This window comes from Schistosoma haematobium, chromosome 3 (genome assembly GCF_000699445.3).
Source record: "Schistosoma haematobium chromosome 3, whole genome shotgun sequence".
Taxonomy (NCBI): domain Eukaryota; kingdom Metazoa; phylum Platyhelminthes; class Trematoda; order Strigeidida; family Schistosomatidae; genus Schistosoma; species Schistosoma haematobium.
In genome coordinates this window covers 25639025-25666860 of record NC_067198.1, presented here as the reverse complement: position 1 = coordinate 25666860, position 27836 = coordinate 25639025, and the positions used below count along the sequence as shown (strand labels likewise).

General features: G+C 36.9%; 2 protein-coding genes across 3 annotated transcripts in view; one reads left to right on the top strand and one right to left on the bottom strand.

The window, feature by feature from the left end:
* Positions 1-811: 811 nt before the first annotated feature.
* Positions 812-14092, top strand: GID8_1 (Glucose-induced degradation complex subunit). The gene is made up of 3 exons (XM_035733057.2): positions 812-837; positions 11289-11694; positions 13214-14092. The coding sequence occupies exons 2-3, from the start codon at positions 11365-11367 to the stop codon at positions 13646-13648; spliced, it is 765 nt and encodes a 254-aa protein (XP_035589591.2). The 5' UTR covers positions 812-837; positions 11289-11364; the 3' UTR covers positions 13649-14092.
* Positions 14093-15737: 1645 nt separating this feature from the next.
* The window catches only part of MS3_00010614 (uncharacterized protein), a 28343-nt gene continuing 16244 nt past the window's right edge, over positions 15738-27836 (bottom strand). For both annotated transcript variants that reach the window (XM_051219001.1, XM_051219000.1), the window contains exons 16-23: positions 23675-23870; positions 22105-22419; positions 21304-21521; positions 20543-20678; positions 19574-19765; positions 18781-18917; positions 16734-16846; positions 15738-15896 (exon numbers count right to left, since the gene is read on the bottom strand). In XM_051219001.1, the coding sequence (XP_051069388.1) occupies positions 15821-15896; positions 16734-16846; positions 18781-18917; positions 19574-19765; positions 20543-20678; positions 21304-21521; positions 22105-22419; positions 23675-23870 (1383 nt within the window). In that variant the 3' untranslated portion in view covers positions 15738-15820. The remainder of the gene's footprint in view (positions 15897-16733; positions 16847-18780; positions 18918-19573; positions 19766-20542; positions 20679-21303; positions 21522-22104; positions 22420-23674; positions 23871-27836) is intronic.

The window sequence follows — 27836 nt, the reverse complement described above, 5'->3', positions numbered from 1 at the left end:
AGATTCTTAATTCATACGATAGTTCAAATACTTTCGAACATTATTTATACATATAAATTAATTTAATGAAATAAAGCAATTAACTATTGCAGGTTGGAATACATGAGCGCATAGCCAAATTGGTATTCTCACTGAATCAACAACAGCGCTCTTCTGTAGTTTTTAAAACAGTTACATAGCTAAAGTAATAGAGAGCATGTCAAGCTTTTGTTCAACATATCAGTTACCAAGAATTAGGGCGTTTTTACTGACTCCCCGGGTGTCTCTGTGGATGACTCAAAGTTCACTACTTTTTTGTTGGCATCCAATGTCTTCGACTAATCTGATTTTACAAAAGATCGGCAAATTAAGCGAATGTTTAGGTAATTGCGTCCGAGACTACGCGCAAGTTAAGAGGCACATTTAATAACGCCTCGTTTTTTCCAAACTCTAAGACATACATAGTGAAAACTAGGAAGTAAGCGCCACATTCGTTACTATTGCGAAATCCTCAGTATTAAGATGTACAAATCTTAAAAACCCGATAAGATTTATAAAAAGACATTTGCATTTGGTTAATGCAGATCGACAGGACCAAACAAGCCTGACTAAAGCAGATAATATTATCAGTAGTACTAAATGCGGCTGAGTCATTTAACGAACGTAACGGGGTACCTATTTTTCGGTTACGTATACATTTCTTCTTTATTTCCACGTGAATATTATTTCACTCATAAGATTCAATGAATCCACTACCTAGGATATATGAACGTTTTTAACGAACGATCCTAACGTTCTATCTTGCTTGTTATAATTTACTAATATTTAGGTCGTGGTTATTAGCGGTAGTCGACTCAAGTAGGTGTTATGTATTTCGACGTTTGGTATTGTGGTGATGAAACTATTCCTAAATACATCGCCGTCATTAATTTCAGTGTAAACGATTTTATGAGTGTCAAATCATCCCTTCTAAGGACTAGAGAGACTAGATTGTCACCTGTTTGACCTTCATTGCAAAAGTGGGAATCTTCAGTGAACAGATAATGGTGACTGTCTACTATAACTGTGGTCAGACAATCGTTTATTTTTATCGTTAATTTTGAACCTAAGGAGACACATCGTCTAACATGACGAGCCTCTGCACCAAACCAATGATGGGCCAAAATAGACCATATTGCCATCAGTCATCGCTGGGAAGTCACGATAGAAGACTATCAATCGTATTGGGGTACTACTGATTGTCCCGATATGTAAGAAGAGATCAAAATCATGTGATAACCATGGAGGGATTAGTTTGACTAATATAGCGTCTGAAATACTGGCCTCAATAATTATCGGGTGTCTAACAAAGACTCATGAACTGAATATACGAGAAAATTAGGCTGGCTTCGAATTCGATCGTAGCTGCACCGATCACATGTTCGCCATTCTTCAGATCCTAAAACACAGGTTTGCTTATCAGCGTCTGAAAAGATGGTTTTTCTGGACTTGAAAGCAGCATTTGATTCTGTAGATCAAGATGGTCTGTGTCTGTCTATCGTTGAGAGGCGTATCTCAGAAGTACATAAAACTTGTGAAGGCTCTTTACTCAAACACTATCAGTCAACTCAGATCCTATGGAACACGCAGATGGCATAGTTTTGTTTGGCGAAGACACAGTGTTTTGGTAGCACTGAGCAACAATGCCAGGAAGTTTGTGATGCGTTTCTCCTTCCCTAAATGCAGATTGTTGCTTCAAGACTGGCTTGCGTCAACACCTGAACTAAGGATAGGGAGTGGAGTAGTCGACCACACCGAAAACTCCACTTATCTTGGAAGTCTGATCAGCACTAATGGTGTGGTGTGTGACAAAGCCTCTTCATGGTTTCAGAAAGCTCGTTTGGTTTTTGTCAACTTACATCACCAATGGAGAAGGCGAGGTATCCGTCTATCAACTAAAGGACGAGTATACTGCGCGGCAGTTCGTTCTGTTTTACTTTACGGCTACGAAACGTGTCCATTAAGGGTAGAAGATACTCGTAAGCTACTAGTTTTGATCACAGATGTCTTAGAAATATAGCTTGCATCTGCTGGGATCACCGGGTAAGTAATAATGAGGTTAGACGCATGGTATTAGGAAATGATGGTAAATTCGTTGATGAGGTTGTGAATCTACATCAACTGAGATGGTTAGGCTACGTATTACACATGCCTAATCACCGACTACCACGGTGAGCAATGCTGACTAGTTTTGGAGACGGCTCCCGACCGTTGTTGCTACCTTGACGTGGTGGTCGGGCTTGCCTATCGGGATGAAGCAACCGAGCTATACTGGCTGGAACAACCGTTCCTCAAGGTCCTACCATGTCAGACAGGTCGGTTGAAGAGCGTTAAGACTAAAAGCAACAAACCCAAGGTCCGAAGGCGAAATCGTACTGCTGACTGTACAGAGGTGTGACAGCAGTAAGGTGTTTCCTTCAGACAACCAGCATGACAGCGATGCTGCCTTCCCACAAGGAGGGGTGGGGTTAGAAAAGGTCGACCCTAAAAATGCGCACCTCACATTACCTCACGGATTTCCGTCTCCGGCGGTAAGGCCCTTTGAAGAACGGAGCTAACACGTCAAAAACCTCCCACGAAAAGGCCGTGCGCGACCGGCCTCAAGCAGTTGTCCCTTGGGCACTGCGGTCAGGCTCTCAGGTCACTGAGACCGCCTCTAATCCAATTTCCTTTTCAGGTACCTGCAGAAGAACCCTTCCACGGTGTGGGCAACCGGGAAGTGATAATCGCCCTCATACCTCTAACAGCACCCAAGACCACTGTATTCATAATCAACCTTCCTCTTCAGTTCCTATTATTCCTCCTACATCGACTTTCAACCCTAAACTTCCTCCTTCGGCTTCCTCCTCAAGTGTCACCATAGCCAACGATTCTAGTGCTCAAAACTCTAACCCAGGTCTACTGAAACCTCGCTCCAAACTACACATTGGAGCTTTCAACGTACGCACTCTATGTCAAATCGGTCAGCAGGCTTCCTTGGCTAAAACCCTAGGGTCTCTTTCCATTGATGTATGCTGTGTCTCCGAAACACGCATACAGGATTCCAATGTGGTCATTCACTTGACCTCACCTCGGCAAAACGGAGAGCCAACGAGATACACCCTCCGTGTATCTGGTGACCCGATGGCCAGTTCTCGTGGACTGGCAGGTGTAGGCATAGCACTAAGCATGAGGGCGGAACAAGCACTGCTAGAGTGGATCCCCGTCAACAGTCGTCTATGTGCTGTTCGGCTAAACGGCTCCGTAAAAACTCGGAAGGATAGGGACACACGTCGTTGCCTTTTCGTCGTTTCTGCCTACGCTCCCACTGACTGCAGCTCAGATGATGTGAAAGATGAATTTTACAGAAAGCTGTCCGAACTTCTTCAGAAAGCTAAACGCTCAGTCATAGTACTCGTAGGGGTGACTTTAATGCTCAGATAGGTAATTTAAACCAAACAGAAAGGCATTTAGGTGGATATTTTAGCATTCCGGCACAACGAACAGATAATGGTGACCGTCCGCTGCAACTGTGCTCAGACAATCGCTTATTTTTAGCAAACACAAATTTTAAGCATAAGGAGAGACATCGTCTAACGTGGCGACCGCCTGCACCAAACCAACGATGGACTCAAATAGACCATATTGCCATCAGTCATCGTTGGAGAGGGTCGGTAGAAGATTGTCGCTCATTCTGGAGTACGTGCTTGGACTCCGACCACGCCCTAATACGGGCACGCATCTACTTGCGCCTCACTGGACGCAAAAATGCCACAGTAAAAAGACCCATTAGAACCGAACTGTGTAGCGAAGAAACGAAAAGTAGGTTCCAGGAACAACTGAGGTCACAATTAGGTAGTTCTGAAAACGAGGCTGACCCAGATGTTGCTTGGAATGAAATACAAGCAGCTGTGGAAGCAGCAGTGACATCTATTAGCGACTTAAACCACAGAGTTTCAAAGAACCAGTGGATTTCCTCAAACTCTACCACACCGATGGATTCTCGCAAACTCGTCCCATCAGGTTCTGAACATGATGAAGAGCGACAACAAATCAGATCTAGGTTAAGAAAAAGTCTAAGAAACGACCGTAAGCAGTGGTGGGCAACGAAAGCAAAAGAGATGGAAAAGGCGGCGACTATAGGGAACACAAGACAGCTTTACAGACTAATAAAAGAAACTGGAATTAATAAGTCAAGTGTAAGTGAGATTATATCGGAAAAAGACGATATTCTCATCTGCTCCCAGTCCAGACGTTTAGAACGATGGGCGGGACATTTCAGAGAACAGTTCAGCTGGCCTTCAGCTACTCTACAACTACCCTCCATTCCCAGACAGTGTGAATGGAACATTGAAGTAGGTCCCCCAACTCTTGCTGAAGTTCAAAAGGCTATAGTTAATCTGAAACGAGGAAGGGCAGCTGGTCCAGGTGGATTGGCTCCAGAGGTCTTCAAGGATGGTGGTCCAATTTTAGCGATTAGGTTGACTAATATTTTAGCTAAGATCTGGGAGTTAGACGTTATTCCATCTGACTGGTCGCAATCACTTATCGTCCCAATATATAAGAAAGGGTCAAAATCATCCTGTGACAACCACAGAGGGATTAGTTTAACTAATATAATATCTAAAATACTAGCCTCGATAATTATCAGACGCCTAACTAAGACTCGTGAACTGCAAACACGAGAGAACCAAGCTGGCTTTAGACCTGGTCGTGGCTGCATCGACCACATATTCACCATTCGTCAGATTCTAGAACACAGGCATACTTATCGGCGTCCGACAATGGTGGTCTTTCTCGACTTGAAAGCAGCATTTGAATTTGTAGACCGCGAGATTCTGTGGCAGTGTCTGTCATTGAAAGGCGTACCCCAGAAGTACATAAACCTTGTGAAGACTCTTTACTCGAACACTACTAGTCGAGTCAGAGCTTATGGCGAACTGTCATCTGATTTTGCAACCTCAAGTGGTGTCCGTCAAGACTGTCCACTCTCTCCATTTCTGTTTAACTTCATCATAAACCTACTGATGGAAATAACATTCTCGTCGACTGAATTCTCGGGTATTGATCTCCTTCCAGGAAGTCCACTTATCGACATAGAATACGCAGATGACATAGTCCTGTTTGGTGAAGACTCTGACAAAATGCAGAGTCTTGGTAGCACTAAGCAACAATGCCAGAATGTTTGGAATGCTCTTCTCTCCCTCTAAGTGCAAGTTGTTGCTTCAGGACTGGCATGCGTCAACACCTGAACTATGGATAGGGAGTGAAGTTGTCGAACGCGTTAACAAATTCACTTATCTTGGAAGTCTGATCAGCCCAAATGGGTTTGTGTCTGACAAAATCCCAGCACGGATTCGAAAACTCGCTTGGCTTTTGCCAACTTACGTCACCTTTGACAAAGGCGAGATATCCGTCTATCAATAAAAGGACGAGTATACTGCTCGGCAGTCCGTTCTGTTTTAATTTGCGGCAGCGAAACATGGCCATTAAGAGTAGAAGACACTTGTAAGCTACTAGTATTTGACCACAGATGCCTTAGAAACATTGCTGGCGTCTGCTGGAATCACCGGGTAAGTAATAGTGAGGTTAGACAAAGGGTGTTAGGGAATGATGGTAAATCAGTTGATCAAGTTGTAAATCTTCATCGACTGAGATGGTTGGGCCACGTGTTACGTATGCCTGAACACCGATTACCACGACGTACAATGCTAACTGGCGTTAGGGATGGTTGGAAGGATGTTGGGGGCGGCCAAACCAAATCGTGGCATCAGTGCTTGAAGTCACTAACTTCTAGTCTGAGCCATGTTGGTAGATGCAGACTACTTGGTTGGGGTCCGCGTGACTATCGTAACCAATGATTGGAGACTCTTGGTGACATGGCTCAGAATCGATCACAATGGCGTCGGTGTATACACTCCCTGTCTTCCCTTAAACTAAGAGATTAAAATCGCTTCATATCTTTCTTTCTACGAACCAATTCTTTCTTCTTGTACTATATCTCTATATGCAATCTTTCTCCTACATATTACTACCTTTGACCTAACCACTGCTCTGAATCCGGTGTTCATCTTGTTGTGCTGATGCGGTATGGCAACCTGGACCGATGCACATATGTGCCTGGTCCTACGTTGTAGCTGACTGACTGACTGACTTGGAGACGACTGGAAGAACGTTAGGGTTGCCAAACGAAAATTTGGCGTCCATAAAGTCATTAACTTCCAGTGTGAGCCATGTCGGTAGATGTAAACTACTTGGTTGTGGTGCACGCGACTGTCGTAGCTAGTTGTGGGAGACTTTGGGTGACATGGCTCAGAGTCAATCACAATGGTGTAGGTGTATGCACTCTTTGTCTTCCCTCAAATTACTTTATACCCTTCTTTGTACGAACTAATTCTTTTTCCCTGTATTTTATGTTTATCTGGAATGTTTTTTTATAGATATTTTGCTACTATTGAAGTAACTGATTCTCTGAATTTGGTGTTCATTTTGTTGTGCTAATGTGGTATGGCAATGTGGACCGATGCATTAGCTTGATCAAGTCTTTGAATGATTGTGATTAAATCAACATATAGACCATGGAAACGCAACAAATATCAATATACAGCTCAGTATTATGGTTTGGTATGTTCATAGTGTAAAGAGCGGTATTTGACTTGGCAGTTAATCGGTATGTAGTCTAAAACCTATTCTTAATCGTGAACCAAAGGCTACATCCCAAACCTAGCGTCAAGTCCTGAACTCTGGATCCCACAAATAAATGCTAATCTGAAATTCCATATCCAAACTCCTAACTCTGTCCTACATCTAATTACAACTATAACCCATGATTCTAAATTCTACATTTTTACCCTGTGACATAGATGCCGGTCATAAATCTTTACTGAGACATCTTGGGGTACTGTTTTCATTTGAATAATTTAAAATGTCTTCCTGAGTCGGATTATTCGCATTAGAATAAACAAGCATTACTAAGTGAGTCCTTATTCGCTAGAAGAGGTGCTGCGTAAAAGTATACATTGTGACTTTAAATCGGCTCTCGCATTTGCAATCTTCTCGCCCTTGTGGTACAGTTTTACTATCAAAATAACCTATATCAAGTTCTAAGTTGCTTAAAATTTTGCTGCAGTACCTTTTTCCTTTTTATATACACAATATTCTTTTACTTTTATTGGTAATTTTACTACTACTACGCGGGAATTAGTTCTGAAATAATTTTGTCTGGCTGTGTTAGTAAGACATGACAATTTAAACCGATGCATGTGTGTTAGGTTCTACGTTGTGTATTGTAGCCGTGATGATAATACAATAAGTTTTACATCCTACCTATATTTACTTACGAAAAATACATGATCTTGATGTAAGTTGTGTCTCAAATATTTACCATCCGTTAGTCGGCTCTTGTACCTAACCATAATTGCTAACCCAGAGATTCATCTCTTACCCATAACTCTTAACCGTAAATTGACATCTGGTTTTTGCCGATTACCCTTTTCCGTACTCAGTAATAAGCAGTTTAAACTAACTTTCACCAACCATGTCGTATTGTTGAAATTTCTTCACTTATTATCAGTGAGTATATAGCCAGCCAGTGTGTTGTGGTTGTTCAAGGTCACCAGTATAGCAGTGTTTTCACGTTTGCATTTTTTGACAGTGAGTGAACTCGTTGAATGCATACTTTGCTTTTTTTATCTTGAGAGTTTCATCAGTTCTGGCTGTATAATGTGTGACGAAATCTCGACATGGATTCAGAAAGCTTGGTTTGCTTTTCCCAAGTTACTTCTCTTGTGGCGAAGGCAAGTTATCTGTCTGTCAACTAAAAGACGAGTTCACTGCGCAGCAGTTCACTTGGTTCTAATTTATGAGTGTGAAATATGATTATTAAGAATATAGGATATTTATAAGTTACTATTCGATCGTAGATGTCTTCAAAGCATTGCTCTTTTAGTTCGAACCAGAGAGCAAGCAATACTTGTGTTTGGGATAGGGTACACTGTAAGGATGACAAATTGACTGATAAGGTGGTTCGTGAATCCCCATCAACTGAGGTGGATGGGACATGTTCTATATATATGGCCGACCACCGTCTACCTAGATGGGCGATGTTAGTTGTTGTATGAGTAGACTGAATGAATGCTAGGGGCGGCCAAATTAAATCATATCTTCAGTGGATTAAGTTATTGAGGATTGGATTGAGCCATGTTATTGAAGCTCTCTCGGAACAAGACGAGGGTATTATTTACTCTCAATCCGGAAGATCTGATCAATAGGGAGAACACTTGAGGAGCAGGTGTGCCCAGACCGAAGCAGGTCTAATCCTGTACTCACCCTGGATGGTAAGCAGATAGAAGTAGTCGAGAAGTTCGTGTATCTAGGTAGCTGCATAAGTGCTGGTGGGGGTGTGAGTGTTGGGATCAATGCACATATGGTGAAAGCCAGAGCGGCTTATGCCAATCCGGGCCATGTTTGGCGCCTTTGTGATGTTAGTCTGGCTGTAAGAGGTCGGATCAACAACGCGTCGGTAAGAGTAGTTTTGCTCTATGCTTGTGAAACCTGGCCTATCTGAGCTGAGGACGTTAAATAAATAAATAAAACACTTGAGGAGGTAGTTCAATTGACTTTCAGTTATCCATCATCTTCAAGCAAGTTGATGTAAATCTTCCAAATCATGGGTTGAAAAGGCTACAAGTGATTTAAAGTGATGGAGACCAGCAGATCCTAGTGAAGTAACCCCTGAGATTTTTAAGAATAATGGTGCAGTTTTAACATTCGGATTAACTGAAATTTTAGCTAGAATCTGGGAAGTGAACATAATTCCATTTGACTGGTCTCGATCGCTGATCGTCCCAGCTTATAAGAAAGTACAAAAGTCCCCTTGTGACAAGCACAGAGGGATCAGTTTAAGTAATATAGTGTCTGAAATATTAGCCTCAAAAGTGCTTCAACGTCTAACTAGAGGTCGTGAAGAGTAAACCCGAGAAAACCAGGTTGGACCGAATATTCACCCGTAAGCAGGTTCTGGAACATAGACATACTACCGAGTAAGCAATGCCTGTGTTATGGATAGGGTACTAGTTAAGGATGACAAATTGACTGATAAGGTGGTTATTGAATCTTCATCAGCTGAGGTGGTTGGGACATGTGTTATATTGCCAAACCAAAACATGTCATTGGTGGATGAAGTGATTGAGGATTGTACTGAGCCATTTTAACAGGTGTAGATTAGTTTGTTGGGGTCGGGTTGATTACATAATATTGGGTAAGATCATTAGTAATGATAATAAACAGTGGTTATGTACTTTGGTCGAACTGGCTCGAAATCATTTGGAGTAGAGCAGGTGCATCCATCGTTTGTCTTGCCTCAAATTCTGAGCCTCTGAATTCATCATACCTGTTTTCTTCTGTTTTTCTTGCACTAATCTATATTTTCTTTTCAAGTGGTATATTCGACACATGATCACCACCGATACTGTTACTACCTCTCCTATTCTGTGATTTGTCCTGACAGTTTATTCTATCTGTGTGCTAATGAGGTATGGTAACTTGAACCGATATACATACGTTCTATTTGACTGAATGACTACATTTCTGTTTGGTACTCACTTATGGGATAGTAATCACAAAAACTTTCTTGCTTTCTTTATTTTCGATCTGTTACCCGTAGCATTTATAAAAGCACGTATTATAAGCAAAAAACGTTTTCATTGGATTACAGCATTTATTGCTAAACTTAAATCATACCATTTAAAGTATTAGCAAGTTTAAAACTGTACCTGAGCACTTCGGTGACTTTCTTCTGTTACCTTGCCATACAAAATTAAGATTTGTAAAGGTACAAACCTTACCTTGATTTCGTGGTTTCTACCTTACGAGTAGCTTCCAAATAAATGATGGATTATTATAGAATGTAAATAAAGGCACTGGCTCGTGAACTCATTCAACGGATTTTATCAGCTAATTTGGCTTTCGATTTCTTATATTTTGTAACTCCTCAGTGTAGTATGTTGCGCGTTGACGTGACTCGACTGAGCTATATTGACTGGAACACGTGTTTCTTTTGGTCCAATTTTAACAGGTAGGTTAGTTGGGGAGTGGTACGACCAAAACCAGCACTGTAATGTTAGAGGGCGAAGTTGTACTGCTTACTGTAGAGGTGCGTAACAGTAGTAAGTTGTCCTCCTTGAGTAACCAGCATCTAAAGCAATGCTGCCTTTTCACAACGGAAGGAAGAGGTCATGAAAGCTCGATCCTAAAAATCAAATCCTATTGACTCTAGCTCGTATGAAGTATAGGGTGAATTCTACAAGAAGCATTCCAACCTTCAAAAAACTAAGCACTCTGATGCAATAATAATGTCGATTGATTGTCATGTTCAAGTAGGTGGACTAAAGCAAAGAGAAAGGAACTTAGGTGAACCTCATGGTGTCTGAGCTCATCGAACAGATAATGGCAGCCATCTGTTGCAACTATGCTCAGATACTCGTTTATTTCAAGCGGGCATCACTCACAATCAACTCAACGGTAGATTCAAATAGACCGTATTGACATCATCTCTCATTGGAGAGTCTCAATGGAAGAGTGCCTCTCATTCCGGAGCACACGTATAGATTGAAATCATGCTCTCGTTGGCGCACGTATTTGTTTGGTGGAGTTGACTAACTATAATAAACTTCTAGCTTTCAAAGATTAATGTGCTCACAACGTTTTTCGTAGCTAGTTACGTTACTTTTTATGGTCTCCGTTGTATTTCTGTACGTTTAGGTACATGGATGTTGCAATATTTTTTATTATAGTTAATCTAATTGACAGAATTCTTGGCACAAAATGTATAACGACATCCTATTAGATGACTATTAATTTAACTTTTGATGTACTGCAGAAGTAGTCCGATTTTTTCCTAAAATACAGACAAAAAGCTTTTTCACAGAAACCGTTACTGATCCTAACAAATAGTTTTACGTGATAGGGTACATGAGTGATATTATTTTTATCATGATTTCAATCTGTGATATTATTTTGTTTAGCAATACGAAGTTTGCAACTTTAAGTCATAACTCGTAATCAAAACTTTAAAAGCTTATCTACTCAATTTTTTTAAGTAAATATTTTTTAATGTTGTGTATTCTTGCACACTTTTTACATGCTCAAATATTTTTAGAATTTTGAATAGCTAAATTTTGATTAGGTTTTTGGCATATGTGGAATTGATTTTTATTGATTAATACGCCTATTTACATTCTGGTGATCGCTATTTAGGCATAATTTTTCCTGTTATTAACCTTATTGTTAAGACCTATGTCTACTCCACATACAGAAGTGAACTCTGGACAAACTGAATTAGCACCGATTAGTACAGTTGGGACTGATATGTCAAGTAATACATTATCGATTGGTGTCCCTCTTCACACTCTTGGTCCCATTGAAGGGCAAGATGGACTCAGTTTGACTAGACAAGAAATAAATCGACTCATCTTGGAGTATTTAGTCGTTGAAGGTTACAAAGATGTTGCTGAAAAATTTAGTCGTGAGACGGGAATTGTAGAGCCTTTAAATGAGTTGCAAGTTGCAGGTGCAAGTTTGAATGATCGTATGTGGATTCGTGAAGCAGTTTTGTTAAGGAAAATCGAAGACGTTATTGATACAGTGAATCGATTATGGCCTGAACTCTTTGATAAAAACCCTTTTATCTACTTTCAGGTAAGATATACTACCTATCTCATGTCAATCCTTTGAATATAATATTTGACACGCGTTACCTGTGTAAAGTCTCAATACTATCCATACATGTTTATAATTGATGGATCATCCATATGCTATGCTAGACTAATCACTAGCTGGAACTGTAGAAGCTCCCCAGTGTTTCTCGCTTTTCAGTGGTGCGCCAACTAGGGTCAGTCTGTGATGAATAGCACATATAAACTAAAGAAATCCAAAACTCCATAAAAAAGTAGTGGACTGGTTAAATATACCTCAGCTCAAAGTAACAACTGAACAACATCGACGCTTTGAGTATAGAAAATAACCAAAGTAGAAAACTATTGAAATAAAAGGAAACCAAGTAAACATTGAGATTCAGTAGTGCTGTTGAGATCGGTTTCTCTAATAATCTTTGCACATATATCAGTCCAAGCAGCGGGAAAGTGGATGGTTTAAAATATCATTAAAGGCAAACAAGTTCGAAGGAATAAAAATACTGGATAATAATACTTCGAAAATATCAGGAAAGATTCGAAATAAGTTCGTTTGCACATTGTTATAATTTCTCTTCTTACGGTTATGACCCAGCTATTCCTATTGCTTAGTATTCTCGGACACCGATTCACTCGACAAGTCCCCAAATCAGAACACGGTTGAACATCTACGTACAATCATGATCTATGTCACCTAAAGTAAGCAATCATTATTCACTACGATTTCGCCTGCCATGTCGTAAAGGTCCACATTTTTCTCCAGAATATGTTGATAATTAATTTCATAAGCTTATATCATGTATTTCTCTGATTGCCCTTGAGGACTTGTAAGCTTATTCCAGAATAGTGCATAAATGTGACCAACGACTGAGAATGCATGACACATTCAGTCATCTCAGTTGATCAAAGTGCCAGAAAGCTCTAGGTACAAATCTTACTGTTTGAACTACTGTCAATAGAACTAAGCGTAGGTACTATAATCTTTCTGTGTTCTTACAATTCCGAAATCGTAATAGATAGAACGTAATGCAGAACGGAGTTGTTACTAAACTCCATGAAAGACCTTTGTCACAATAAACTGTATTTTCACATGCTTTAATTTATATATTTCATCATCATTTTAATATAATTGGACTCTTAAAGCCGAATATACTTATCGGTACGTTGTTTCTAAAAGCCTATAACAGGTCAGTGTAATGATTATCTGACAGATTACTCATAATGATTAATCGAATGGCCACTGTCAATATCAAACAATTTCTCACAGTTCCATTATGAGGTAGGGACAACAAATGTTGTAAGCTGAAGCATATTTGCTTTATTTTGTATCCTCCGAATTTTCACACACACACACACACACTAATTTAATAGGTAAGATGTAATTTATTGTTGATAATTTACATATTTACATCACAAAATAGTAGTGTCATGTTCTGTATCTTGACTGGTTTCCTTGGCCGAATTCTATCCATTATCCCACTCTTTATCTCTAAATAATATCTAAAAATTCTTGTTTTTACGACTAGCTTCGGCAGCTGCAAATGCTAGAACTTATTCGGAACAAGCGTTTAGAAGAAGCCCTTATATTTGCCCAGTCGTATTTAGCGGATCCAGTAGCCAAACGGTTATCAGAACATCCTCAGTTATTGAATGAAATGCAAAATACTATGGCACTATTAGCTTTTGATAATCCTGCTGAAAGTATTTATGGCAAGCTGCTTAGTCCTCAACACGCTGAAGTGGTTGCAGGAGCACTAAATCGAGCTATACTTCGACATATCGAATCATCAGGAGATGAAATCGATACATCAGAAGAGGGTAAAGGCTCTGTGACTGCGAACTCTATGGGTTATTCCGGTGTCTCATCCACTGTACCACGATTGACAAAAATGATGGCGCTGTTACTACATTTCCGTGATTTATCACAGCTTGAACTTCCACCAGAATTAGCCTCATTATAGATCAGTTGTTGAAAAGTGGAATAAACTCTTTATTATTCTCATCTTTTATGTTTCATAACTTCAACTGATTATTTTTAGTTAAAGGCAGCATGATGGTTGATTTCATGATATTTTGACTAATACACATGTACAAATTATATAACATGCAAGATTGTGTATTAATAATTTTAGCCAAAAATTTCAGGTAGTTCACCCATTTTGGGAGTCTTGTTTTACACCTATGTGACTTTTCAATCAGTATACAGCATTAAAGAGCTTAGTTAATCCTCATACACATGAAAAATGTTTTCCTTACCCGTGTTTCCTTCAGAAATAAATCGTTTGAAATATGTCTCTTATTACTAGTTATAAATAAGCGGGATTCGTGGATTTCTAAACATAGCAAAGGAACGTTATGAACATTAGCATACTTGTGGTGACCTCAATCATAAGATATGATGATCCTATAATTATTTACCTAAAATTTTGATTACGCAATTTTGGAAAAAATAGAGCGCAAAACCTGAGAATAAATCACTATTGTAATGCTATGTATAACAAACAAAGGTTTTCTAAATGATAATATATCGGTAAATATGAAGAAACAAAGTTGTACAAGATATCGATATATCTGCAATAATAACTGGATTGTTACATCCAACTGTGTTAGCGAATCATGAGATGTACATTGGAAATCAATGACTTAGATGTTACACTCTGTTTCTTCAATCCGAATTTCTCACATCACTATTTGAAAATATGTTGGGTTAACTTATTCATTTCATAACTAAGTCTGACATTGCGGCCATATTGAATACACATACAAGTTAATTAAACGAAGTGTACACTTATTCGGTTTTCTATTAAATGTATTGTATGAATTTTTCAAGAGGTATCTCTCCTATCATCAACTGTTGTGTCTTCAGTAGTGTGAGCGCACTTACGAAACACTTTCCCACGAAGATAGGTTGCTCACTTTGAATCATTTATTTTTTTAAGATATAGGTCACCGCACCATCAATACAGAGATTTAGTTTGTATTGCTAGTTTAAAAATATAAAGTACTAAATGTTCAACAGTCACATTTCATATGTTCACTTCTCTGAAATAGTAATTTAATTCTTGCAGCCCTACCACTGAATGCACGGTATTCTTACACTTGTATGTTGTTACTGGTAAAACAAGTAATCTATCAGGGACCAATTGTATATCAGTAAGCCATACTTAAGAATATATTTATTACTAACAAATTGAATTTCACCTCTTGAATGATAGTACCACGTTTACCAAGATATAAAACTAGCTGATAGATCTAAATATTTAAACCAGAAATGATCTAAAATCGTATTGGTATTTATTTACTGAACTATGATAGTTCATTTGAACTTTTATCATACTAAGAAATTTATACTGGTCTTTCAGTATCCTAGTTATGAATATTATTGTTTTACTGGAATTATAATGACTATCAACTTTACATAACGCATCAAAAATTAACTATCTAATCGACTATGGATTCTTACTGACGGATATCTTACAAAACAAGTTTATTAATAATCCCATTATGTTGACAGTGTCAAGTGTGAGGCATGTAATTCTTAAACTTCGTGAAATAAGTGCTCGCTGCACTAGTAAAGTAATTTCTATAAATGATAAAACAACTTAAGCATTATTTCAGAGAGAAATGAGATGAAAACGAAATAAAGGAACGTGTAAACGACGTTACACTACGAACACAATCTGCATTGCATTTTACTTTTTAAATATGTTAGCTAGGTATTTTTAACTTTTTTCACGCAGATAGAAGCATCATTACTGACGTTTACAGGCAAAGTAACCTATCCATGAGATTGTTTTCCAGAGAGGAAGTAGAAGAATCTGATTGATCACCATCTTACAGACACTGCACACTGATATGATAGTACATTAACTGGTGTAAGGTATTAGTGTTTTGTCAAAACAAAGAATGTGAGTTTAAAAGTCCACTCACATTGCAATCATAAGGATCTTTGATAGACTTGAGTTTTTTGCATTTAAATTTACAAAATACTTGTCTTAAGTAACATTTCAACCCAGATATATTTTTTAAAGAAAAAAGGAAACACGAATATTTTTAAATCAAATATTCTTTTGATACATCAAAATGCATAAAAACAATAAGTAACTTTACAAATAACCGATAAAAACGTCTAATTAATCTCGCTTTACAGAAAGTTTCATTAGTTTTGGTTGAAATGTGTTTGAGTTGAACGTACTTGTTGGAGCTTTTCTATAAGAAATGAAAAAATGATATTGTGGAATTAACTGACATACGTACATGAATTGATTAAAGTTAGAGAAGTACTGGATGTCGGCTTAGTAATCTAAACGTTAAGCGCTTGCTAAGAAACTTAAAGCTCCTGTGTGCGCAAATTTGAGGAGTCCTATACTACAAAGAAATATCTGACCAGTATTTTCCGGTTTCAATGGTTGATTAACTAAGATCAGTCCGTGATGCCAAGTACATAATAATGGCTACTACACACAGATCAGTACGATATTGTGAGCAAAGAGACTAATGTATTTCCTGGAACTAGCAATAAGAGGGAAAATGCTTTTATCCAACAACACTAAGTAGCAAGTTTATTAAATTCAAAAACATGCAACTAATGGACTACAAAGGATAGGTTGAAAAAAGACTTGTTCATTACAATAATTGAAGCTTGTGCATTTATTTGATCAGGGACAAAATTAATGAAATTTATAACCACACGAAACGCTCCTTCATATATAGCAGCTCTTAAAATAATATCAGTTTCTAATGATAATTGTATTATACGTCAATAAATAATAAGTCCAAAGAATGTATGATGGTCACATGACTAAAATATAAAGGAGTAGAACAATTAGTTTGTTAAACTTGACGTTAAATTACTAGAACACTAATAGTAACATGAAATAGTGAGTGAAATTAGGTCGATTCGCATAACTACAACCGTTTGAATAGTGGTAGCTGGATAGGACGCAAAAATTAGTAAAAATGTTGTTATTTATTTCTTCACAATGTATAGAAATAATATCAGATGAAAATAATAGTCAAGTCATGTTTTGAGAATAAAGTTTTTACCGCTTCCAGCCTGCTGAGCTACTGGATGACGCTGACGAACTAGGATTGGATTTGAATTGATATTTACCAAAAAGATAACTTCGTTTACGTTCGCCTCCACCACTTGGCGTTATCTAAAATATTCGATTAATAAGGTGCCATTTATGATTTTGATGTATAACCAACATAAAAAGTACTGAGGCTCAAGATTGAATGGAAAAAAAGCTTATAAACATTGATACCAATAACCAAATACTAAAAAGGTTCATGTTAAAATTATCCTGGAATCAATGCGAATTGAAAAGAATGAGTAAGATGACAAATAAACAAGCACCTTATTGGTACAATACAGTTAAATCCAAGACCAATAAGCGAAGGAAAAATATTTAGAGAGCTTACATGTGAGAGGCGATAACCAGATGAATGTATGCGACCTAAATAAGTTTTTCGTACGTCAGTCATCTGATGTAATATATCCTATATCCTCAGGTTTGAAGAATAATTGTTTTCCAATTTTCACTGAAACTGATGTCCGAAAATGTCTCCGGCCACTTAACTCGTTCCTACGCTTAAGACCTGACGAAATCCCAAACCTCTTTTTAAGAAGTGTGCTGACATTCTTTGTTAATGTTTGACAAGCATCTTTCACAAATCCTTTCCAACTAATCTCATATCGAAAATGTGGAGAAAGAGAAAAATAATTCCAATACCTAAGAAAGTATCTGATGATAAAAATGTAGAATTTAAACACATAGCAATAACTTCACCTTGTGTCAGAATTATAGAAAAAATATTGCTACTCCGACTTCAATGTGCACAAAAAGAGTATAATAATTCATATCAGTTTGCTTACAAATGCAAAAGAAGCACCTTAGATGATGCTGTTCTTCTGAATCATAATATAGTGTACAGCATTTCTAGATTACACTTCTGGTTTTGAATCTATTCTAAGACAACCACTAATTAACAAGTTTATCAGCGTCAACTTCGTCAGCTAGATAACCAACTGGCTGTGCTCTTACTTTTCTGAAAGAAAACAGTATACTGTGTTTAAACGAAAGTTCTCAATGTCTCTACTGAGTGATAAAGGTGTGCCACAAGGGACTGTTCCTTTCCTTCTTTTTTTCTGTATGACCTGCCATCTTCGACAGGAAACACTTGTTAAATATGCGTACGACCTACTGTATGCACGCCGATTTCTACCTACTCATATCCCCCTGAAATGGATGCGTTCTCGTCTCTTATTGAACGATGGGTTCACACATAATCCTCCAAAATTTCAAATTGTTAACCATAGCCTGAGACATAAACAGCATTTAAACATACTGTTGGGATCCCACAAATCATGTATTATTGGCGATTCTTTAATAAAGTGTTAAAAGTCATTTATCTTGGTGTGTGTTTTTACTCTGATCTCTATTGGCCATGTCGTGTTTTATTGTTATAGAAGGTAGCATGCTATTATTATTAGACATTTGCTTTTACGATTTGCTAATTCTTGCATATTACTTATTATTCATTACTGTTCTCCATGATTCTTCCCTGGATTTTTGAGAAGACTCTGCTATATTGCGGAGAGTGCAGAAGGTAGTTAGTAAGGTGTGTGGTGGATATTTTAAGGTCATTATTAATATGATTACGGATAGACATCTAAAATCTTGCAAACTCCCGTTAGGTGTTATCAGATACTAACCATCCACTTTATTTATGTCTTGTTGTTGATCTTCTGGTAGAACGGGACGTCGATACATTAAAATCCATGCACACGAGCAAAGGTATAAAAGCTCTACAACACTTTATCTAGCAAATGTAGTATGTGACGAACAGATTGTTAAAGGTCAGTAACCTGAATTTTAATCAATTAAAATTTGTACAGATTCTAATCTTATTAAAAAGCATTTCATTTAATTTCGGGTAGTTTATGTAAAAGAAACTTGTGGAAATATCGTGTTTATAATTTTATATTGTACTAAACGTATAATATTGAATAAGGCTATTAATAATAATAACAGTGGGTGGATACATTTTTTAATCAATACAAAATAACAAACAAATAAAGTTTACAAACCTTTTTTGTACTGTAAGCCTTTGTACGACCACGTTTAGCGAAATTACTACGTCCTCGACCGCGAATAGAACTGGTTAGTGGTAAAGATTGTTGAGGAGTGTTCATTTCCTCTTGTTCTTTTTCTTCAGCTTTTAAGGCTCAAAAATCAAAACAGTAAGGAAGCTTTATTTTAGGCAAGACATACACGAACAAAGCACTGGATTAATCTTTCACAGAAAGAATAAATAATATGAAAGACGAAGATATCTCCTTCAAGTGATAATCTTCAAGTATAAAGAATAAGAATTAGTTTGGTGAAAACTTTTCTTTGTTATTCAATACCTTATCCAGTCTTCCAACATTCTAATTTAATTTTTTTTATTTTGTTAACGACGTAGTAACAGTTACTTATAGGCAAAAATTCTCCGATCGTACTATAAATGATCCTAAAACAAGGAATAATAATTGGTGTGACCCAAACAAACAAGTTATATCCACAGTTTTCAAAGCGTAGTAAGGTTATGAAACTAACAAACCAATCATATGGAATAAACATGATGGCAATATGCTTAACTACAATATAAAACAGTTACTTGCTATTGGAAAATAAAGGTTAATGTTAATCATTGGTATATAATTTCGATCTGTGACTTTCTTTATCACTAAGCAAACTATAGAAGATAAATATTTCTGTTACCTATATTTCATAAGGCTCATCATCTGACACACGAAAGTGATAATCTGAATGAAATGAAAAAAAAACCACTCAAGAAATAAATTAAATACTGAGTCAATTAATTCAATTGTATCTTACCACCAAGAATTGAAAGATAATTTAAAGTAATTTCTAAAAATGATGATTCTGCATTGAAACAATTCAATTTGTAATCCGTACACTGGGGTATTTGAAGTAATTCTTCACGAGTAGCTGGTAAACTTGAAGCCATTTCTAATAGCATTTCATTTGGAAATACAGTAGCATAATTTGAAATCCCTTGAGCGGACGCTGTATAGTAAAAATAACAATAATAATAAAAACCAATTGAACAGTTGACAATAAAACAAGAATAAAATTCCATGTACGTAGTTACAGAGAAACAGTAGAAAATGTTTGTTCCCCCATAAAATATTACATACATATATGCAAGGTTAAACAAGGCATCCCAGTGGTAAGCCCTATAGTATATTACAAATGGAATATCATAACAAAGCCAATAAACACTATATCCTCAAAAACAAGTCCTAACAAAACTAACTAGTTGTAATATCCTCTAAATAGAAAAGTATTATTAGGTAATGAATTGAATACTTGATAAAAAACCCTTCAGTTTAATCACAACTACTTCTCAAACTAATCAATAAAGCAAATAAGTATACAAAAACCCAGAAGTAACCCGTGTTATTTACAGTCCATTTTTAACCTGGTGCATCCACCCGAGATATTACAATAACTCACATCTGTAGAGTGAGTTAGAGGACTACGAAGCCCTCAGACATTTAACGGGTGGTTCAAATAATTCGACTATTTAAAATGAGGTAGACTTGTAAAACATACTATCCATAGCCTACTCACCGAAAATCGACTAAATGAACCGAGAGGTAGCGAATAAACAAACTGGATTTTAATTAAAAAAACAGGGCTGTTTTTTCATAAACACAACAACAAATACTATAGATTGTTTCAACAAAGTAAAAATTAAGACTATTCATTATAAAGCAAAAAGACGTTAATAGAACAATTTAATATCAATTACACAAATGCAAAGATAGAACAATGACTTACTAAGTTGTTTTGCTACTTGGACTAATTCCTCATAGCATTGATTACGAACACTGGCATAACGATCTTCCGGTGGGCGACCAACAACATTAGTTTCACTATGTCCTGATCGATTCGGTATAGAAACTGGTAAAGTAATCTATAAATAAAAATCAGGTAATGTGTTTGTTGATCCAAAAATGAGACAATAAATAATTACAATAATCAATAAATACTCAATCCGCCAACTCAAAAATACTAAATTTTCTTTAGCTGAATTGAGTTGTAAACTGAATTCAAAACGTTAAAAGTATCTATATGAGGGTTTTTTCTAAATATTTTATAAACACTGATCCCTAAACAGCTAATGCACCAACTCAGCTGGTTGGTTTTGTGAAGGTCTAATCTAATGAAAATTAATTAATGTACTAACTATTATTACTACCTGGTAAACAACTGAAAACAAGGGAGCACAAAAATGATTGTTCAGTTCAGGTTTTGATTTTAAAAATGCACATTACTTAGCCAAAATGTAAACCACTGAATTTTGATGCAATGTTAAAATGGCAGTCCGCTCATCACGGGAAGTACTAGTTCGATAGGTGCATGAAGTTGAGGATGCATGCTTCCAAAAATAGTTCGTAAAATGAATGTAGAAATCGTTCCCTAATCCCTGGTTTCCAACTTTCCTTTAATTGAGGTCAATTCTAGATTTTAAAGGAATAGTCCATTACTTCTTATAATCTCGAAGTTTATATCAATCAATAATACTAAAAACAACTCACTTTAATAGAACCATTTAGTAATCCTGTTGATTTTGATCCAAGACGAACGTAGGCAACAACATGATCTAGTTGCGTAACTGCCAACTCTTCATACAAGATACGTTCGGAAATAAGGCGATGGAATAGTCTCTCAGCATCTGTTTTTGAATAAGCAGAACCTTGTCCATAGATTTGATTTGATTCATCACCACTTTTTTGAATTTGACTGGTTTTTGCTCCTGATAAAAAAAGAAAAGATTAATGACATGTTTCAGATTGACATAGGAAGATGTGTACTCTTTATTATAATTTTATTGGTCTCTCACTTCACACAATAGTAATGTTACTAAAAAGTTGAGATGATTATAAGAATAAAACAAATTGCTTAGTTGATGTTCACAGCACTCTTTATTATGATAGCGAAGATTTTTATCGTTGAATTAACTTCAAGTCACACAATGTAACTTAAAACGTAAGAACTATTTCTTTTAATTTAAAAATAAGTTTTCCCATTTATCCTGATTGTTATTATCTTATTTGTATTCTATTTTCTCATTAACACAAACTGAGATTAATAATCATCATTTCAGAAAACAACAATTTAACTGGTCTTGTTGCAAAAGCGAAAAATAAGTATTTCTCTCTCTAACATACTGAACGCATAAATATTAGACAGTTCAGTTAAAGCCATAATACTCTGATTTTGACCACACTGGATAAATCAGATGACACAAATTCTACAGACTTAATGTATCAGTATGTAATAATATCAAACAAATAATGTAACATACAAGAATTATCGCGTTTTATAATATGATCTACCTCGAAAAATATCCACAAGATAATTCACTGTCACATTGCGTCGTGATCGTACAAGCAATTCAACTGTATGAACTATTTTAATAGCATCTTCTGTTACATCTCTGTGTTCTAGACGTCTTCGATCAGACAACTGACAATTATCACACAAACAACCAACTATAGTTCCACAAGTAGCTGAATCGAATGCTTCACCAAAATGTGATAGCATTTGTTTACGACGACAGTCAATTTGATTTTCACAATAAGAAACCATACGATAAAGTGCATCTTCGTGAAACTGATGAGTTCCTCTAGCTACTGAAGAAGATCCATCGCCTGGATTATTAAGAAACATTTGAATACAGTAAGTAGTGTTTACAAAACTATTAGTTAACCAGTATGAAAGCTAGGGAATGATAAACACTACCTAAAAAACAACGGTACTAGTTGAACAATGTAGGATTTTATTATGATCAGTAAGTGATCGTAGAATAACTGATAGGTGACTAGCAATCAAGTCGAAATAATACATTTTATGTAAAGAAATCAAAATAATGAAATCACAAGGCTGAATTTCACATTCTTATCATTTCGTTTCAATAGAAATTATCTACGATTGTTAAATAGCTATCAGATAGGAAGTAACCGTCAATGTCAGACTATAGTAAAAGTAATTACTTTACAAATATTAAATTCCCCACAAAGCTTAGCAAGGAACAGTATATTACTGCTAAAGTAATCAACCAATTAATCAGAACTATATTTTACGTTAAACAAAAAAATAATGTAACGCAATAACCAAATGCGATTTTACGTACAATCAGCTACATATAACGAGTATGGCTGCAATATGCTGGTAAAAAATTTACAAGACAAGACAAATGCATATATATATTTAATTGGTCTTAGTTGGCATATGTGAATTCTGTGCGAAATATCTCAATATAACCATTAAGACACAAGTTGGTTCACGATAAATGAACTGAGGCCAGCAGTGGAATCCAGGACGCAGGTTTCGTCCTTATTTAGGATTCGTCAGCTGGATGTACTTTCATCCCAGAGTTGATGTTTGCTCCGGGACTAGAACCATGTACATCAACTCTGGCATTTAGATACATCTAGCTAATGAGTTCTAAAGACAATGAAGCGTGCATCCCTATTACACTGGGAAATACAGCCTATCTATTTTGTACAAAGGTTTTCTGGTTAATGATTTAAAAATGTCTGCAATACATTTTAATTTAGTTTGCATTATAATCCAATATCAATTGAAGGATTAGTGAATATTGTGTAATACTTAATGGTTGTCTAGTACAATATTTTTTCGAATTTACAGTGGGATCACAATATTGAATTTCAGCTTATATGTTAAGCAAACTGGACTTATATATTGACGTGCAACAGTAACATATGTCAAACGTGGAATATTATTCATTCTTAACATGTAGTTGATAAACTTGCAAGACATGAACAAAAACATATAATTTTCAGTCAATAAGAAAATGGATAAACATTTGAGAAAAAAATGGTTTAAGGCATATTTTAGATTAAATAAAATTTGAAATTTTTCTCAAGTACAACTTAACATAACCTTGTATTAGCTTCCGTAATCTGACAACATCATGCCAATGATAATAAAGAATGCATGTCGAGGGTAATCCATCTCTTCCTGAACGTCCAGCCTCTTGATAATAACCTTCAATTGATTTTGGTAAGGAATGGTGAATAACAAATCTAACATCTGGTTTATCTATCCCCATACCAAAAGCAATAGTTGCGCATACAATCTACAAATTTAAAATACGACTACCTAAAATTAACTTTTATGAATACAATGTAAATCAGAAGTTGATCATAGATTATTGTTAAGCGGTTCTTATTAATGCTAAAAATTGATCAAGATGAATCTGACATCAACATTGGATTCATTAATGCATTTAGATTATTTGCATTTATACCTCTGGAATTGTTGAAAACTTAAACAACTAAACGACATGACGGTGTAACTTAACAATATTAATGTATCTAATATGACAATGAGTATTTGCAAAACCAGCCTACTTTTTGTCGTTACATCGTTGTTGTTGGTCCTTTTTCATATATTGAAAGTAAGACATGTGTATTGTATCGTAAGAATGTTAAGATAACAACGATTAACATGGGTAACTATTATAAAAATCAACATACTGGTATCCTAAGCAAGATGATATGTAACGTAATTTTAAATTATAGCAGGGGTAAATGATCAGTAGTTTTGAGATTTTTAAGCCCGGTGAATCTGTGGACAGAAGTTCGTGATAGTGGAAAAAGATGGTTAATCCCTCTCACTCTGATTAAATTACTTGTATAAAATAGCTTTTAGATATTTCTAAACCTCTCAGGTACATCTATCTTAATCAGCCAATCTCAGAGAATAGTCTCATCGCATCGAAGGCGACTCTGATATCAAGAAACACAATAATTGGGGGATTGAAATAAGTATTCTTACATTTGGTAGAAGGTGAAAATGTGGTCAAAACCAGACATTTTCCAGAGGGTCAGTGTTGAGTCGGCTTTCGGAGAACTTCAAAGGAGCCTCCAGAGGCCCAAAAGGAGCCGAAAAGTCCTAGCCAATCAGAGCACGATGCAGCATTTTAGAATTCCAACGTGGCGTGCTACTATTGGTCAGTAGCATAAGATGTCGCTAACGGATTGGCCGGAAAATGATGTTGATTTAACAAAAGCTAACATCTATAAATACCCATGATTTTCTGTACAAAAACGAACCTTGGAGTAAAGTATTTCTCTCATACTTGTGACTTCTCTCTGGTGTTCAGGTCACTGTGTAGTTCTAGCTTGCGGGTTACCAGAATAGCTTAGGAAACGAGTATAGCGTTCAATCAACAAGACTTATCAGTCAGTCTTTTACAGGTTTTGTACAATCTCCAGATTAAAGTGAAAGCCAATATTTCGAACCCAATATACATGAGTTAATTTATGAATGATGTAGTCGTTTTTTAAATGAGACGACGGTCGTTTTATTCTAGGATGTTGGAGCAGTTTTTATTTGACAATTCTTCCCAAACAACTCAATCAGTTCCCTAGCAAGCAGTCCACTATCGTCCTTAAGAGTAGAGGTCAAATCCTCCGGATTACGTAGTTTGAGCTCAGCGAAGAGATAATGGTGGTCGTCTGCTGCAACTGTAGTCAGACAAACGTTTGGTTTTAGCAAACATAAGGAGAGACATCGTCTAACATGGCGACCCCCTACACCAAACCAATGATGGGTCAAAATAGACCATATTGCCATCAGTCATCGTTGGAAAGGCACGATAGAAGACTGTTGCTCGTTCCGGAGTACATGTTTAGATTCCGACTATGTTCTAAAACGAGTACGCATTTGCTGGCACCCCATTGGATATAGAAAGACCATATTGAGTAAATCCACTAGAATTGATTTCAGCGATGAGTAGGGCAAAAAGCAAATTCCAGAAACAACGGAAGTCACACTTAGGCAATTCCGACAACGAGGCTGAACCAGGTGTTGCTCGGAAAGATTTAGGGACAGCCGTGAAAACGACAGCGATATCTATTGGTGATTTGAACCAAAGGGTTACGATAAACCAGTGGATTTCCGCGACATCTATTGCACTGACAGACTCTCGTAAACTCATCCCATAAGGGTCTGAACATGATGAAGAGCGAAAACAAATCAGATCTAGGTTAATTAAAAGCCTACGGAACGATCTTGACTAGTGGTGGGCAACGAGAGCAAAAGAGATGGAAAAAATAACGGCTGTAGGTAACATAGGACAGCTTTTCGGACTACTAAAAGAAACCGGAATTTAGAAGTCCGATGTAAGTGAGACTATCTCGGAAAAAGACGACACTCTCATCTGCTCCCACCTAGTCCGGACGTTTAGAACGATGGTCGGAGCACTATAGAGAACAGTTTAGCTCGCCTTCAGCTACTCTACAATTACCCACCATTCCCAGATAGCCTGAATGGAACATTGAAGTAGGTACTCCGACTCTACCTGAAGTTCAAAAGGCTACAGCTAATCTGAAACGCGGAAGAGCAGTGAGTCTAAATGGATTGGTTCCATAGTTCTCAAGAGAGGGTGGTCCAGTTTTAGCGACTAGGCTGACTAATATTTCAGCTAAAATCTGAGGACTAGATGTGATCCCATCAGACTGGTCGCAACCACTGTTTGTCCCAAAACATAAGAAGGGATCAAGATCATCATGTGATAACCATGGAGGGATTAGTTTGACTAATATAGCGTCTGAAATACTGGCCTCAATAATTATCGGGTGTCTAACAAAGACTCATGAACTAAATATATGAGGAAATTAGGCTGTCTTCGTATTTGATCGTGGCTGAACTGATTACATGTCAGAGCTGAAAACACAGGTTTGCTTATCAGCGTCTGAAAAAGATGGTTTTTCTGGACTTGAAAGCAGCATCTGACTCTGTAGACCGAGAGGTTCTGTGTCAGTGTCTGTCATTGAGAGGTGTATCTCAGAAGTACATAAAACATGTGAAAGTTCTTTACTCGAACACTACCAGTCAACTCAGATCTTATGGAAAATTTAAACCCGATTTTGTAATTTCAAGTGGTGTCCGGTAAGGCTATCCATTATCTCCATTGTTGTTTAATTTCATCATAGGTCTATTGCTGAAAAGAACGTTCTCGTCCACAGAATTTCAGGGAACCGATCTCCAACCAGGAGGTCCACTCGTTGACTTAGGACACGCAGATAACATAGTCCTGTTTGGTTCTGCGCGACTATATTAACCAATGGTTGGAGACTGGGTGATATGGCTCAGAATCGATCACGATGGCGTAAGTGCAAATACTCTCCGTCTTCCCATAAACTATGATAATAAAATCGCTTTATATCTTTCTTTCTATCAACTAATTCTTTCTTCCTGTACTATATCCTTATATGCAATCCATTTGTTACATATTATCACCATTGAATTAACTTTTTCTATGAAGTTGGTGTTCATCTTGTTGTGCTAATGAGGTATGGCAACTTGGACCGATGCATATATATGCCTGCTGCTACGTTGTAGCTCACTGACTAACTGATGTAGTTTGGGACGCCTTAAATATTAGAGTTCCTTATGGACTTCCGTTTCGTAAAAATGGATCGGTCAGAGAAGACAGGACAGTTTGATTGACGTTGCCGGGGAAATAGACTAACTGAACCGCTCCTCGAAAAACTCTGTCTGTTGTATCAGACGCCTTTGAATATTATTATTTTGGTGTCTTATTAACTTCATAAACCGTTTCAGTGGCATTAATCTTCTTGCTGCTAGTGGTTTGAATGAGTTGACACAACTTCAGGTAGTTACCAGATGTAGATGTTGCTTCCAAACCGTTGATGGACTCTGACCACAATGTTCATCGATCCTTAAACAAACCTTGTAGGGAGCCTGTAGAAACATAATGCTTATGAAAAGAAGGTTTTGTGAATCCTTAAGAGACGTAAATAGACATCTACAAGGCGTTGAATCGGTCAGGCAGTAAACTTTGTCTGATGTCAAACATATTCTACTAGACACAGTGGTCGAGAACTTTACAAAACACGATTGACGGTCAAATAATTACATTTATCTTTTTTATTTATGAACTCAGGAATTCCTGATACTCTACAAGTTTTCGTGTTTGCGTTAATTCAGATTGCCTTCTAGTTTTGTTGGTTTCTCGTTTTTTTTAGGGAAAAAGCGATAAACTATTGTGTAAAAAGCTTGTACTCACAGCTTT

Coding starts and splice junctions, on each gene's coding strand:
- GID8_1 (XM_035733057.2), top strand. CDS start 11,365: ATGTCAAGTAATACATTATCGATTGGTGTCCCTCTTCACACTCTTGGT. Junction 11,695..13,213: donor ACCCTTTTATCTACTTTCAG/GTAAGATATACT, acceptor TTTTACGACTAG/CTTCGGCAGCTGCAAATGCT.